Genomic DNA, 15520 nt, shown 5'->3' on the forward strand with positions numbered 1-15520 from the left:
GGGTTGCCTGCTCCTTGACTTTCCATTCCTCTCACAATCCCAGCTTCCACAGATCCTTTCCTGACTCCTGGCACAAGGAACACAGGTGCAAGCAGGTAGACTTGGGTTTAAATTCTGGCTCCACAACTGAAAAGCTGTGTAGAATTGGACAAAACACATGCACTCTCTGAGCCTTAATTCTTTCATCCTAAAATAAGAATAATTTAAGCATCTCCCTATAGGGTTAATCTGAATATTAAATAAACCACTGTATGTAAATGGCTATAATATGACTGTCATGTAGTTAAAAGCTCGGTAGTACCATTATTTTTGCAACCATTGCAGACTATAGTTATTTCTCTTTCTTATGAACTTCAAATAGCTCTATTCTTTTCAATATTCACTTGACGTTTATTTATATGCTAATTAGGTATGTTTCATATAATTTATGTAAATTTTACACCAATTTCTATGAAAACTTTATAGAAATCTATCTATCTATCTATATACATACATAAAAGTGCACGTCTTAAGTATACTTTCTCTGAGTTTTCGCAAACATGATATACCCATGCAAAAAACACCAAGATCAAAAAACAAAATAGTACGGACATCCCCGAAGCCCCTTGGCATTCCCTTCTGGGCCTCCCCTAGAAGGTAACCACTATCCAAAAGCTAGCTGTCTGACTTCTAGAAGCAAGTATGTACCAGTTGTTAACTTTATTATTTGTGTTACTTTTGGACAGCCAAATGAAATGAAATTTCTTGAGGTCAAGGACCCTGTGTTGTGTGTCTTCTCTCATTGCAGGAACTACTTGTTAAATAGACATTCTTCTTCTAATATTCCCATCTTGCTCCATTGTCATTCGGCTGCACCTGTCTGGCAAAGCCCCAACCCTGGATGAGCCCCACTGCCTGCTTCTCTGCATCTCCACAAGGGCCACTGGGCAATCGTAGAGGAGAGCAGGCACCCTCTCAGACTGATGCCACAAAATCGTGGTCTCCAGCCTTCACTGGCCAGTCAGTTACGCTCAGCCAGCCTTCCTTCTTTCTCTGGTTAGCTCTCTTCCACTTTTCGTGGCAGCTATTTCAAACCATCTGCCCTTAATTCAGACTTTCTTCCCCATCACTTGCCCCTTGAGAACCAACAGGTAACCGTACCCTGTAACATCAGAGAAAATCCAAGCTGTCAGCGAGTTGATCAATACCCTGTCACCAAGTGTACAGATAAATTTGCCTACATCCTCACCCGTCTCCCTGCTACACTACCCTGAGGCTTCGTCTCTGCCTCTGTCCTCTCAACGACACCCTGTCTCACTTCGTCCAGGTTCGTCTCGTGTTGTCAGCGACACCCTCTCCTCTTCTCTGGTTCAGTAGTTCCTCTCCATTGGCATTTAAGTGTGTTAAAGCTCAGACTCTCTTTCCACGTGATGACAGCACAGCCCACCTCTCACTCCAGCCACCACCCCATCTCTCTCACCTCTTGTAGCCAAACTTCTTCACAGAGGTCTTCATACTTGCCTTCATCTTCTTGCCCCCTCTCTTTCCTCAACCCCCTTCAGTCTGGCATCCGCCTCTATTACCCTACTGAAGCTCCCTTCATCCAGATTCCTGATGACATCCTCATGGCTTAACTCAGTGGGTGCTTTTAAGAGCTTACCTTTCTCAGGAGGACCTAATGCCATTGACTACGCCCTCTCTCTGGAAATAACCCTTCACTTTGCTGCCAAAACCCCACAATCCTGATTTCCCTTCTGCCTTACTGAGAATTTCTTCCAAATATCTTTTCAGGGCTCTTCTTTCCTCTGTAAATGTAGGCGTTCCTCAGAGTCTTTCCTAGGCCTTCCTTCCTTCTCATGCTACCACGACCAAGAGGCTTACTGTAAAAAGTATATATACATTCAAATCTTTGCCTATGGTTTGGCCTTCTTCAAATCAATAATTATTAGAGCAATTGATTTATTCTCAGATAATATGACGTGCTTTAAAATTAATCCTTTCCACTGTATCAATAGTAACAGCTAGAATTTATAGAATGCCTTCTAGGCACCAAGCATAGTTATTTTGAATTTTTTTCCCTAATTATAAAATAATATTTTCTCATATAAATATTTTTGAATAACAGTTTTACAAAATATAACATGATATAATATAATATAGTATCCTGAGTTCTACTCCCCAGAGGTGCTTACTGTTCATTTCTGTATGTTTCCTTCTAGATACACCGTGACTCTCACATGCAAACACATGTATTACATGCATGCGATTATGTTCTCACTTATTTGTATAACTGGACATTTTCTTGTGTCATTGAAATTATTCCTATTTTAATGGCTCTATACATTCTATCTTATGAACATAAAATGAAATATTCAACATATCCACTTATTATTAAATATTTAGAGTTTTTAATTTTTCATTTTCTGCACTTTTCCCCATAATAGACATTCTTAAAAATTGATTTGCTAGCTTAAAGTGTTTCAACTTCCTGACTCAATATGTTTCGTCAGGCCACCCACGATATTAATTATATCCTTTTATGTGGCCATTAGCATTTGTTTCCTATTTTCAATAAAGTTTTCCACATTTAAAATGGTACCTTGTAATTGTTTTGACTTGTAAGTCTTCACTTATTAAATAAGGTTGAATAATTTTTAGAGTTTTGTTTATTGTTTGCATTTCTTTGAATGACTTCCACAGTTTTTTCTCATTTTCTTTTCCCTGTTTAATATTAAACTTAAATGAGGGACTACTGAGAGGACAGAAAGTCTGCAGGGGGGCAGTTGAGGAGACGAGGGCAGAGCTGGAGCTGGCCAGCCGTGTTGACTTTCTCCCTTTTCTGGTTGCAAACACTGGAGTAGCTGTTAGACTTGTAAGTAAGGCGTGCGATAAGCTTCCGGGTCGACTTCTGACTCTGCTGTTGCTTACACTGAGGGTTTGGAGCAGACAAATAGATGACCTATATGAGGATGAGGAAGAGGGTCAGGATGATAAAGCCTGAGAAGATGATAACATGGTCTCTCTACAGTAAATGACCGGTAGGTAAATAATCAACGTTTGTGTCTCCATCCACCACGCGGAGTTACTGCTGTGCACGCTGCCAGACAAATACCTTCCGTTTCTTAGGCCAGCATACTGCATGCAGAGTCAGCACTGGGAGTAACAACGTGTGAAACTCTGTCTTCACAGTGAGGAGTATGAGAACTTGAAGGCAGCAACTCAAACAGCGCTCCAGAAGTCCGTGACTCGTGATGCAGGGCAGGTGAGCAGAGACCCCTCAGCTTCTACTAATCCCACTGATCATCAGGCTGATCACAACCCAGCTGATGTGGAAGAGAGCAAGCACTCGGAGAAGAACCAGAAACCAGAGAACAACCAGAAACTCCTGACAGGAGCACTCAGTGGCAGATTTCTGGATGGCAAAGTGAGTGACAAATACCTGAATTTTTCTTGGGAATTGACTAGGAAAATTCAGTTAGGTTGGAAACACAGATTCACACCAACATACACTTGTGCTGTTGGTAATTAATATATTATGCATAAGATAGAATTAGAATCAATTATTTTTCAATCTGAAAATAAACTTTGAGGTCTTTTGTATGTTGCGTCTTTGCTGACCACCGATCGAGTTGGTCGACCTGCTCTGTCTGTGGCTCACTTAGTCACAGTCACACAGTGATGTGTTGCCGTACGTGCAAACATGGGGTATGTGCGACGTGGAGGGTCTGTCTGCTTTAACATTACAGGAGGAGATCATTTATTTTCAAAGTACAATGCCGCCATATCTAGATATCAAAAAATTATCAGCCCGAAACTACCTTGACAGAAATATGTATCACTGCGCTCTGTCAAGAAACGACCAAACAACCCACAACAAGCTAACTTGATTATGATGAATCTAAATGATTAGTAATTTTTAATTAAAAAGCAAGAATAGCAGCAATTGAAAACTGGATCCAAATCAAGACAAAACTAATGATTCTTTGATAACAAAGTGCCATTTCCAGAATTTGCTGAAATTGCAGTTAAACAGATACATAGCATAGGAATTTTGCAGTGCTGCCAAGCATTAAGTGACAGACAGATATTTTAGAGGAATACTGAATTAGATTCTGCAGTAAACACCAGCATAATTATTTTTAGTTTACAATTTTAGTAGCCATTTCAAAATCACTCAGATACTACCTAGTCTTTACTTCTATGAGAAAATAAAAGCCTATGGATTGTGGTCTTTGCTTGTAAGAACTCTGCAAAGATCATAATTTGGGTGGTTAACAGACCTCAGGCCATTCTGCAGGTTTCATTTGAACACTAGGGTCCAGAAGAAAAGTGACTTCCCCAAGTGTCTGTGGCACAGCCTTTCCTGATCCCCAGTTAATGTGTGTTCTTTCAGCTTTTCCGTAACGAGACCTTGAATTTAGGGCCTGGTTGGAACAGGACTTAGTGCATCTGCAAGGATGAAATAATCTATTATGAACTCCTAAAGACCTCTGAGTTTTGACCCAATTTTGACTCTGGCATTAACTTATTTTTTGTTGTTACTCCCCAAGGATGATCTTGGTAATAACATCTTGGTAATAACAATAGGTGTAAAACGCTTTATTATTCACTGATGGCTTCCAGGTAAATGTTGTCATTTGCTCCTTTGGACTAACCCTGTGAGGTAGGCGCCAGCATTATTTCTATCACTATGGAGTAGACAATAAAACTGAGGCTCAGAAAAGTTAAAGTGACTCACAGGTGTGCAAGACAAGATGTTTACCCAGGTTTTCTTCTTAAAATTTGTATTGATCTTTTTAATTGTAAAATATTACATATTCATGTAAAAATTTTGGGAAATGGAAGAGACTATAAATACAAAGAAAATAAAACTCAACCAAGGAAAAATAGTGGTATATTTTTTTCTCTTCTTTCCTCCATGCATAGATATAGAATGAGAGTCATTATGTATATTCTCTTTGTTATCCTACTCAATTCACTTCACATCAAGAATTCTCCCAGGGCTTCAGAAAGTTCGTCCTAAGCTCATCTTTAATGGCTGTGAGAGTCACACTCAGAACTGACACGTGATGGCATTACTATGTGCCAGGCACTACTCTAAGTTCTGTACACATGTTAACTAACTGATTCCTCCCAAGCACCCAGCGAAGTAGGAATTGTTACTGTCTTCAGTTCATACAGGGAAGAATAAAAAGCAAAGACATTAAGTCCTTACCTAGGTCATAAAGCTGAGAAGTGGCAGAACCACAATTGAAGCCCAGGTTCTAGGTCCTTAGTCACCAAACTATATTCTTTCCTTATACGGATATAACATGACTCATTTAACTAATCCCTTATTGACGGCATTTAAGTCTTTTCTAGTTTTTCTCCTATAAACGGAAATTTGTTCCTTGACATTCCCCTGACCACATCAAGCTGCCCGTTCCTGGCGTAGATTCTCCATCAGCTGATGTAGTGGGCAGAATGTTCACTGGTAAGCTGTTCTTGGACCTCCGTGAGCTGAATTCTTTGCTAGCTCTGTGGTGCCAGAGGGAGATGACTTGCGCCTCCCTCCCAGAACTCAATGAGCTTTCTTGTGGGAAGCTCAGCAGGGCTGACACCCAGCCACCAACACAGCAGGGCCTCGTGGAAGGTGTGGGGCCTGACTAATTGGTTCTGTCTGCCGAATGTATGGTGCTGGCCTGCCAGATGGCAGCTACGGTTGCCTGGTACCGAGACTCTCATTACCGCCTTGACTAAGCGGTAAATGGAATCCTGCCGCAGCAAGAGTGGCAACCCGAACTCCTTCGAGATTCTCACCCCTCACACATGGATGGAAATAAGCTTTCCTGGTGGGACCTAACAGGCAATTTGGACCAGCTGATCTTGCTGCAAAAGAGAAGCTGCTGATGAAGACTGAGGAGGGGCAAGTGGGAGGCGCTTTGCTAAACTACAGATCAGGTTTGAAGAGTATTGTTGCAGGAGGTAGGTAAAGCTGAAAATGTTGAGAGAACCCATCGTTTCATGTATGTGAGAACAGTAAACTACCTTAGAAATCAACAAATACAAACCTTCATTTCACGCATGAAGACTGAGAGGCCCAGAAAGCTTACATGACAGTCCAGAGCCTCACAGGTGCTGCCTGCCTAGGGTCCCTTGTCTCCAAATTCTGCTCCTTGCGTGTCTTTGAAAAATATGTCTGTTGTTTATGTTGTTCCTCAGAAGCATCAGCTCTGTCTTCTCTCAGAAAATGGAGAAGAATGTGCGACTAGCAACAAACTCAGCAGCACAGTTTCAAAAACAAAATTATAGTGTGCTTTTTACATCTGGCAGCGTGAAAATGAAAGTGTCAGTGCCTTAATTCTAATAACCACCACAGTTGATTGGTAGTATGCTCTTTTCAAAGCCCTTTTGTGTGTTTTATCTTGCTTGCTCTCCACGACCCCCCATGAGGTAGGTAGGGCATGTGATGCTACCCTCATTTATAGATGAAGGCAGATGTCAAGGACATTTTGACTGGGCTGTGCATTGGCAGCTCAGATCCAACCTATTGGAGGCAGAATCTTTGCTCCTGCTCCTCCTCCTGTGCTCTGTGCCTCGCAGAACGGTCCCACAACTCTCCCAGCTGTGCCACCGTGCTTTCCTCCTCTCTCTCCCCAACTGTGATATACAACTCACCACTGAGACCTTTGAATTCTACCTCTTCTATGTCCTTCAAAAATGACCTCTTACTTCTGTTTGCTCTGCCGTAATATTATTCAGACCACCATTATACCTCAGCAGGGAGATTTTAATTATCTTAGAGCTGGCTTTCCTTTTCTCTGCTTCCCTCTCTGTATTGGTCAGCTATTGTAATGATACTGCTGTGTGACAAATCACCCCAGCACTGAGTGGTTGGTATCAGTAATCATTTATACTCACATCTGCAAGTGTGAGCCAAGACAGCATTTACTCATTTCACTTGGACTTCCCTAGGCTTGGCTCAAGACTGTAGATTTGACTCTGGCACCTGCATTGTGTTCAGTAAATTCCAAACGCTGATTCTAACTTTAAGCCTGGAGCGTCCAGTTACACCAAAAGCAACGAAGATACCAAGACCTCCCAAGTCTTGTCAAAGAAAGACTCATGATATCATTTAAAATAGTTCCTATGAAAACAATAAGTTTAAGGCTCCCACTAGTAAAAAGTGAGACATTTTAAGTATGAATAAAAAAAATAATTGTAATACATTTACATGCATTAAATATATTTAAATTCATACATTTATAGTGATTCTTTATAAAACAAACTCTTTGGTCACTGCTGTGGAAGGTTAGGGAACAAACTATTTTTAAACTGGTGAGTAAAGGAAGGCAGCATTCATTCAGTCTGCCTTTCTACACAAGCTGTATCTTAGATAACATGGGAGTCAGTTTCTCTTTAGAGAAGTATTCCTGTTAATAAAGAAGAAGTAATGATAGGATAAGAATATTATCGTTTTCCAGACCCCAAAGAAAGAGCAATGGGCTAAAGCAATGAATATCAGTGCCTGTGAGTGTCATAAAAAGAAAGACAGCCCAGCAGTGGTTGTTTCCATGGAAAAGGCCACCACGGATGAAAAAATCCTCTCGAAATCGATTGAAGTTGAACGTGATCAAAATTCTAGATCTAACCATTGTTTTACATGAAATATATGTCAGGTTTGTTAAACCTGCAAGGGATGCAAGCAACAACATCCAGACTTTGGAAAACTATAGGACGCACAACAGTTTCATCAACAAATAAATTGTGAGGGAAAAAACTGCAAAAAGAAAGGGTGTGGGAAGAACTAGAAGTGTTAAAAGGTGTAAGAAAGATCAACTAATTGCAATATATGGATCTTATTTGGTTCCTTTGTGAATAAATAAATTATAAAAATAATATTAGATAATTGGGGGATTTTGAACACTGCCTGGATATTTGATGATATTAAGGAATTAATGTGAAGAATAAAGAACTTTTGAAGTGTGATAGTGTTTTTGTGGTTACGTTTAAAAAGAGTCCTTGTCCTTGGGGCAGTGGTTCTGAAACTTTAGTGGACATCAGAAGTACTGGACGGGTTAGTAAAACACAGACTCTTGGGCCCCGACCCCAGAGATTCTCATTCAGTATGTCTGGGTGGGTCTGAAAAATTCACATTTCTAACAAGTTTCCAGGTGATGTGAGGGTTTTGGCCCAAGCACCACACTTTGAAAACTACTGCTTTACAGATAAATGCTGAACAAATGTGGATGAAATGGTACACTGTCTGGGGCTCACTTCATTTCCGGTGGTGGGTCATGTGGGTGTAAATAAAGTAAGAACGTCAGCTGGTCCTGCAGCTCAGTGATGCGTATATGGAGTTTCATTCTACTATTCTTGCTACATGTGCCTACATTTGAAGTTTTCTGTAACTAAAAGTTAAATTTCAAATAAAATATAAACTTTTACAAATATAAATATAATAGTCGTTATTAATTCTAATATTTATTGTATTAGTTTATTTAAAGCATATATCGAAATAACATTTTATGTATATACATTTGGAAATATTACTTTTTTTCAATTCTACATTTCTTAAAAAGTCCTATTAAACTTTTCACATGCATCTTTCTCATGGTTGTATTCCCTATCACTAGTGTCAGTTTTTGAGCTATTTAACAACTTTCTAGGACACATCAAGACCTTGGTCTAAGTTGTTTACGAAGCAGAACTTTTCAAATCTGCATTTGATGCCGTCTCTGCAAATTTTCTCTCAAGTCACAGCTATGCATTACACAGCATCAAGCCAGTTTACTGTGTTCACTTGTCTTGGAGGAGAGTGTTTACGATGTCCACTATATAGCTACCTTAAAATAGTTTTTTTAAGCCAGGTTTAAAAAAGACTTGCTTACACTTCCAACACTTGCAAGTTGCAACACCCCAAGAAAAGTTACTAAATTTGTGTTAAATTTCTGTGCTTTATTTGTACCAGTTCTTTTAGGTAAAGATCACAAAACTAGTGTTGCTTGCAGTTGTTTCAGGTTCTGTGTCGTCCCCAAGCAGTCCGTTGTGATCCATAATAAAGCAAATGAGAGAAGCCTGGGGTGTCAGAGACTTTGTAGGCCCTCTGGTGACTCCTGAAGTCAGAAACATGGGATTCTTGATGAAAATGCCCCATTTATCTTCTTTGACACTTTGGGGACACTTTTTCTTGTGAAGAACAGCAGCCCAGGATGATTTATAGCGGTGAAGGGAGAGACCTGGAGCCCTCTGAGTCCTTGGCCTGAACAAGACACCGTCTGCGCTCAGATGCTGCTTCTCTGTTTGTTCTTGGTGCCGCGAGTCAGCAGGACAAGACTGTCCCGGGCAGGTGAAGTCTACACGCAACTGGAGGGAGACACACAAAAAATAACAAACAATGCATAAGATAGTTTTAGAATTTACAAAATATTTGAAATGCATACACTCATTCTTCACAGCATTTCTGGGAGCACAATGTATTTTCCTCTTTCCATGGGTAAGGCCATAAAATGTAGTCTGTGATGCCTGGGACAAAAGATCTCTGCAGACAGCAATCACACCTGCCGTGTTCACCTGTGCCTATCATGCTAAAGATAAAGGCACGCAATGAATTTTCGTGTTAAAATGGGAGTAAAGGGGACTAACGCACAGCTCAGCTCGTGGGGTGATGAAGTATTGACCAATGCTTCTCTAGATGCTGTAGCAGAGAAGTGCATCAACTCTCAGAGGCAGAGAAATATTTACAAGTGACCGAAAATGGAAATAGTTTATATTTCAAGTAATTCCCAAAGAAACATATTGTTTTGAGAACAATATGTCTCAAATACCTAACCAAACATTTTATAGAGAGAAACTGCTCTGTGAGCTGAACGCGGACTCTCTCATCCTAGGATAGAGGTAAAAAGTAGAGTTCAAGTCTTATCCACACCATTTGCTAGGGAGCAAATTTCGGGCAAGTCTGATCTAGTCATAGCTCCACTGAAAACATTTCCCTGCTCTCCATCATCCTCAGAATAAAGCACAGACACTAACAAGACATGAGGCTCGGGGCCAGCTCTGTGGGCGAGTAGTTAGGTTCGCGCGCTCCGCTGTGGCAGCCCAGGGTTCAGATCCTGGGCGTGGACATGGCACCACTCGTCAGGCCACGGTGAGGCGGTGTCCTACGTCCCACAACTAGAAGGACCTGCAACTAAGATATACAACTATGTATCGGGGGGTGGGGGGCGGTTTGGGGAAAAAAAAAAAGATTGGCAATAGTTGTTAGCCTAGGTGCCAATCTTTAAAAAAAAAAAAAAGACATGAGGCTCTCTGCCGCCTGTGCCCTGCCTCCCCCTCCTGTCTTCCCTTGGCCTGTTCCAAACCTTACACTGTGCTCTGGAACAGCCCCGCTCTCTGCACACGTGCATTCCTTCGAGTTTATCTGCATCTGTACTCTTCCTTCTTCTCTTCTCCTCCTCCCTCTCCACTCTTCAGCCGGCTGAAACCCAAATCTATGTCGTCTTCCAAGCCTAGACTTAAATGTCATCGCCTCAGACCTGCACCACCGAGTCCGGGTCAGGTGGACCTGTAGGCTGCTCCGACAGTGGCCCTTGCCACCCTGTCTTCTACAGTTGCAGTTGCTTGCTGTGCCTCTCACGGTCTGCAAGGTCTGTGAGAGCAGGGGTCAAATCTGTTCTGCTCACTATAGGGCCTATCACAGCATCTGGCCCAGACTAGGCAAGGCATAAATATTTCTTAAATGAAGAACAAAGTTACTTAACTTCTGCAAGACTCAGCTTTCCAAATACAAAACCGTGCTAGTACAACCTCCGTTACAGGGCTGTTTAAGGATTAAACTGAATGACCTATGTGGTGCCTTGACAGAGGATGTGCCCAACAACTGTCTTGTCATTTCTATGCCTGTTCTAGAATTCTCTGCCGCTCTTGCTCACTCTGCCCACTCTAAAGACCCTCTTGATTTTTCTTAAAATGCTTCCTGACCATAAAGCATCTGTAGGTTCCTCTCCACACCGATAGGTTATGCAACGATTATCCACTGAGTACGGACACTCAGTTTTCAGTGAGTCCTTGTGACAATGTCTCCTGTCGATGACCTGATATTAAAAAGAACCATGTAGGGGCTGGCCTGGTGGTGCAGCGATTAAGTTCACACATTCTACTTCGGTGGCCTGGGGTTCACCGGTTCGGATCCTGAGTGCGGACATGGTACTGCTTGGCAAGCCATGCTGTGGCAGGCGTCCTACATATAAAGCAGAGGAAGATGGGCATGGATGTTAGCTCAGGGCCAGCCTTCCTCAGTAAAAAGAGGAGGATTAGCAGCAGATGTTACCTCAGGGGGCTAATCCTCCTCAAAAAAACAAAGTGTCTCAGTTTATTTCAATGAGGTGTGGTAAGGTGATAGAGACAAATGGCTTTAAAAGCAGAGTTTAGGGGCCAGCCCAGTGGCATAGTGGTTAAGTTTGCATGCTCCACTTTGGCGTCCGGGGTTCACAGGTTTGGACTTCATTAAGCCAGGCTGTGGCAGCGTCCCATATACAAGGTATAAGAGGATTGGCACAGATGTTAGCTCAGCAACAATCTTCCTCGCCAAAAAAAAGAAAGAAAGCAGAGTTTATTACTTAAGTTTCCCAGGAAAAGGGGGAATGCCACACCACACTGGGCTACCCGGGGAAGCACCAAGATCAGTCAGGAGGCAGGAAGAGTGAGGGGAAAGCACAGGGCACAGACTTTACGGGAGTTTCCACGGGAAAGGCAGGGCAGGGCAGGGTGCACAGCTTAGCACTCGCTAATTTGAAAGTCCCAGCGGGCTTTGGGCACGGGCTGTCCTGAGTTGTCTGGCATCTGGACCTGGGTTGATTAGGGGGAGTATTGGCTTGGAGTGAGAGCCAAGCGAGGGAGGTGGCTTAGGGTGTGGACCCGGATCTCATGGTTTGCATATGACAGGTGAGCCAGCAGGCAAGCTGTGTTCCATCTCTAGGAATTAAGGTTAGTCTCCTCCAGTCAGCAAGACCCACCAGGATGTCAAACCATCATAAAATACAGAAAATATAAAAACATGATTACTACACCATAATCCATGGCAAAAGGGAATGGGATTTTATCATTGATGCTTGCTCCATCATTTATTCTATTGTAACCTTGACAAATAAAAATGGCAAGTAATAGGATATATTGGAATATATGAGGAAGACATCTGGTATAAACCTAATTCGGCCTGACCTTGTCTTTCCAAAAGGGCCTGACTGAGGCCATTGAGCATGCATTGTATATCTGCTTTAGAGATTCCCTCTGGCAAGAGCAAAAGGCCTTTGAGATAAAGGTGCAACTTCTCTCCCCCTCCCAATGTTGGCATCTCCTTGAAGATTAAGCATCTTTCTTTAGGCTGGGAACCAATTGCAGCGCTCATCTGTGACCCCCCCCCCAGCCCGGGGCAACACACCTGCCACCCTGCAGCCTTCACTAAGACAGCAGACCTATCTGCTGTTTCCACCAATCGCTGTGCTGACAGAGCAGCCTCGTGACTATTGTAAAAGGGACATTTCAATCATATGTGAAACATACTCTTTGAGGGTATATAACCACCCTATGTACCCCCACTTCTTTGGAGTGCTCTGTTCCTTTGTGGAAAGACTCTCCCGGGTTATAATCCTAAAATTTAAGCTCAGAATAAACTCACCCAAATTTTCATTTATAGATTGGTTATGGATTATTTTCGTTGACACCTTTAATAGCGTTGCTCTTGGGATGTAATATTCTGGGCTTTTTAATCTCTTCTATTCCATTCTTTATTTATTTATTTTCCGTGAGGAAGATTGGCCCTGAGGTAACATTAGTGCCAATCCTCCTCTATTTTGTATATGGAATGCCACCACAGAGTGGCTTGATGAGCTGTGTGTATGTCCATGCCTGGGATCTGAACCTGCGAACCCCGGCTGCTGAGGCGGAGTGCACAAACTTAACCACTACTCCACCAGGTCCGCCCCTCTTGTGTTCCATTCTTGACAAAGCTCACAACTTTCTTAGCTGCCTTTCCTGAACCTGCTCATTAAACAGCCTGTGGATACCCTTATCTCTAAGAACCCCATATTTGCCTATAAACACCATACTGCTACCTATTTTTCCTTTGTCTGTCACAGATCCTTCTTTCTGGCACAAATGAAACAGTATCTAATTGTTAAGTATTTGTCCAACACATGTTAATTGCACAATGCTAGGACTGTGGTGGAGAGAAGCTTTCCTCTCTGGGGCTCAGTGACTCAACGACTCCATGGGCTGGAGTTCATTAGGACCTGGGAATGTTTTTAAGAAATTGGTGGGCTCACTCATGTTCTCCCTGCTTTCCTCTTTCTCTTCCCCTCCCTGCTTCTGCCTCTCACTACCATTTGTCTTTGTTCTTTTAAGATTCCCAACCAGGCAAGTATCCACTGCAGCTCCGTGCTGACTGGAGACCAGTCCCTGTCCTGTATCCATGGCCTCCCCAGGAGAAACCTTCGAGACTGGGCCTTGGAACAGATGGCAAAGGGCAGCTCTGGCCAGCCTGAGGTGTGTATGGTAAGAGTTGTTTTCTATTGTGGACGAAGGGGTGTTATTTGTTGACTGTGTATTTTGATGTGGAGCAGATGATAAGACAGTCTGAGGATGGACTGACGGACATCAGACTCCACACGTCCAGGCAGCTTTCCGGGAAGCTTCCCTGGAAGCACAGAGGCAAACCTTGGACTCCCTTCTTCTTCCCTCCGGTCTCCTTTTCAAGAGTCCCTGAGCTCGGGCAGGGCCACCACACACCCGCTTAACTCAGGGTCTGGGCACCATCCTCGGTCTGCTCTGCCCAGCACTGAACTCCCAAACCCAGTAGATCTCTAAGATTTGTTATTCTAAATTCTTATATAATTGAAAACATGATTTTGTAGAAGATACTGATAAGGAGGCTTCTATGCACTCTGAAATAATTGCTTCCTTTCTTCTCCTGAAGGAAAAGGTCCTGAAACATTATAATTTAATGAAGACACCCAGATTAAATATTTACCTTCAAGTGTTACCGACTTGTCCTGTTCATGGCTAGGCCTGAAAGTGGGTGCTCTGCTTCTAGCCCCACTGCTTCTGCTTCCTTGCTTTGGCTTCAGCAGTCTTATTTTAGAGCCATGCTCATTTATATATTTTTTATTGTTGTGTCAGCATATTGGCCAGAGGCCAAGTGGACCAAGGAGAGACAACACTTTCCTTCTAGCCCTGGTCAGAAGAGAACTCCAGCCACGACCTCTGAGTTCTGGATTGTTAGACAAGCTTCAGAAAGATCTGAAGATCCTGGACCCTATCTCTTCAGGATTTCTTCTCCAGTCTCAGCTGAGCCGCCTCTTCTTGAGGCATGAAGTCCCTCTCCAGTTACCCACCATCAAGATCCTCTGCCAGAGATTTTCCGGGAAGGGCTCTCCTGAAATGGTATGGACATCCTGCTCTTTCAAGTGTGGATTGCTTTTGTTTATTTTACTTGTAACCACCAGAGTAATAGAATTAAAAGATTAGTTTCTTTCTTGAAAATAACCTTTACTCTTGGCCCCTAAGAGAAAAGCCTTATTTATATTCTTACGTAGAAATTTCCAGTCAGAATAGACTAGAATAGAAAAAAGATTTATGCCTTTTAGCCCTCTTTAATTTCTCTAAATGGTTTTCCTGTCCTAACTTCCATTGTCTGCTCTTAACACTTTTGGGATGGTCACAGATACAAGACTCCCACTGGAGTCCCTTTGTAGGCTGATGACTCGGTAGCCCCTGAGGAAAGAACTGAGAACTTGGCTAAGATTTCCTATCTGTCACGACAGTCCCTGGGGAGTTAGAGGTGGGAGGTACCTTTGAACTATAACTCACCGCCACCATACGGATTAGGAAACGGGTCCAGAGAGGTCCAGGAACTTGCTCAGGGCACCGGAGAGTTAACAGCAGACCCAGGGCAGAGATACGTTTCCCCAGCGACAGGCCGGATCTCGGAGCACTGCACTGGCCAAGCTCAACCTTGTGGGTGACTGTCAAGTGTGGCCCAAGTGTAGCCGAATTCAGGGACTAGCGGAAAATATCCTCAGACAGGAAGAAGTGACAACAGTGGGCAAATCGTTAGTGGCGTGCAGCCACAGGAGACCAGGGCAAAGCCAACCCCAAAGGGTGGGCCCAGGGTTTAGTAATCCGACAGACGTGGTTGCCTGGTCCTATGCTAGGAGGGAGCAGGTGCTCAGATAACTGTCAGCTCTCTCTCCTGCCCATCTCTGACCTGCAGAAATAGAATTACTGGTGTGTTTATGAGAAGTAAATAGCAATACAATGTCAACTTATTAGTACAACCTCTGTGAATCTTCAGTCTGATCAGTCTGTGGCCTGAAACCTAGTTTCTATTAGGACCTTGTTTAGTTCCCCTCCCCCACGGCATCTCCTCCACTTCCCTGGAGTTTTTTGCCCACCAAGTCCCTAGGATGCCACCCAGCCCAGCAATGGAAATGAATGAACTTCCTTCAGTCCTTTCCCATATAAGAAAAAGGTCTTCAGATTTTTCACTTAGCATAATAAGGCCTTG

At 42.9% G+C, this 15520-nt stretch overlaps 1 protein-coding gene across 1 annotated transcript in view; it reads left to right on the forward strand.

Moving 5' to 3' along the window:
- The window catches only part of C5H1orf87 (chromosome 5 C1orf87 homolog), a 69988-nt gene that overhangs the window by 13247 nt on the left and 41221 nt on the right, over nucleotides 1–15520 (forward strand). Inside the window, exons 2-4 of the mRNA XM_070267599.1 lie at nucleotides 3169–3403; nucleotides 13360–13500; nucleotides 14134–14397. Coding sequence (XP_070123700.1) covers nucleotides 3169–3403; nucleotides 13360–13500; nucleotides 14134–14397 — 640 coding nt within the window. The remainder of the gene's footprint in view (nucleotides 1–3168; nucleotides 3404–13359; nucleotides 13501–14133; nucleotides 14398–15520) is intronic.

The sequence above is a fragment of the Equus caballus genome, chromosome 5 (assembly GCF_041296265.1).
Source record: "Equus caballus isolate H_3958 breed thoroughbred chromosome 5, TB-T2T, whole genome shotgun sequence".
Taxonomy (NCBI): domain Eukaryota; kingdom Metazoa; phylum Chordata; class Mammalia; order Perissodactyla; family Equidae; genus Equus; species Equus caballus.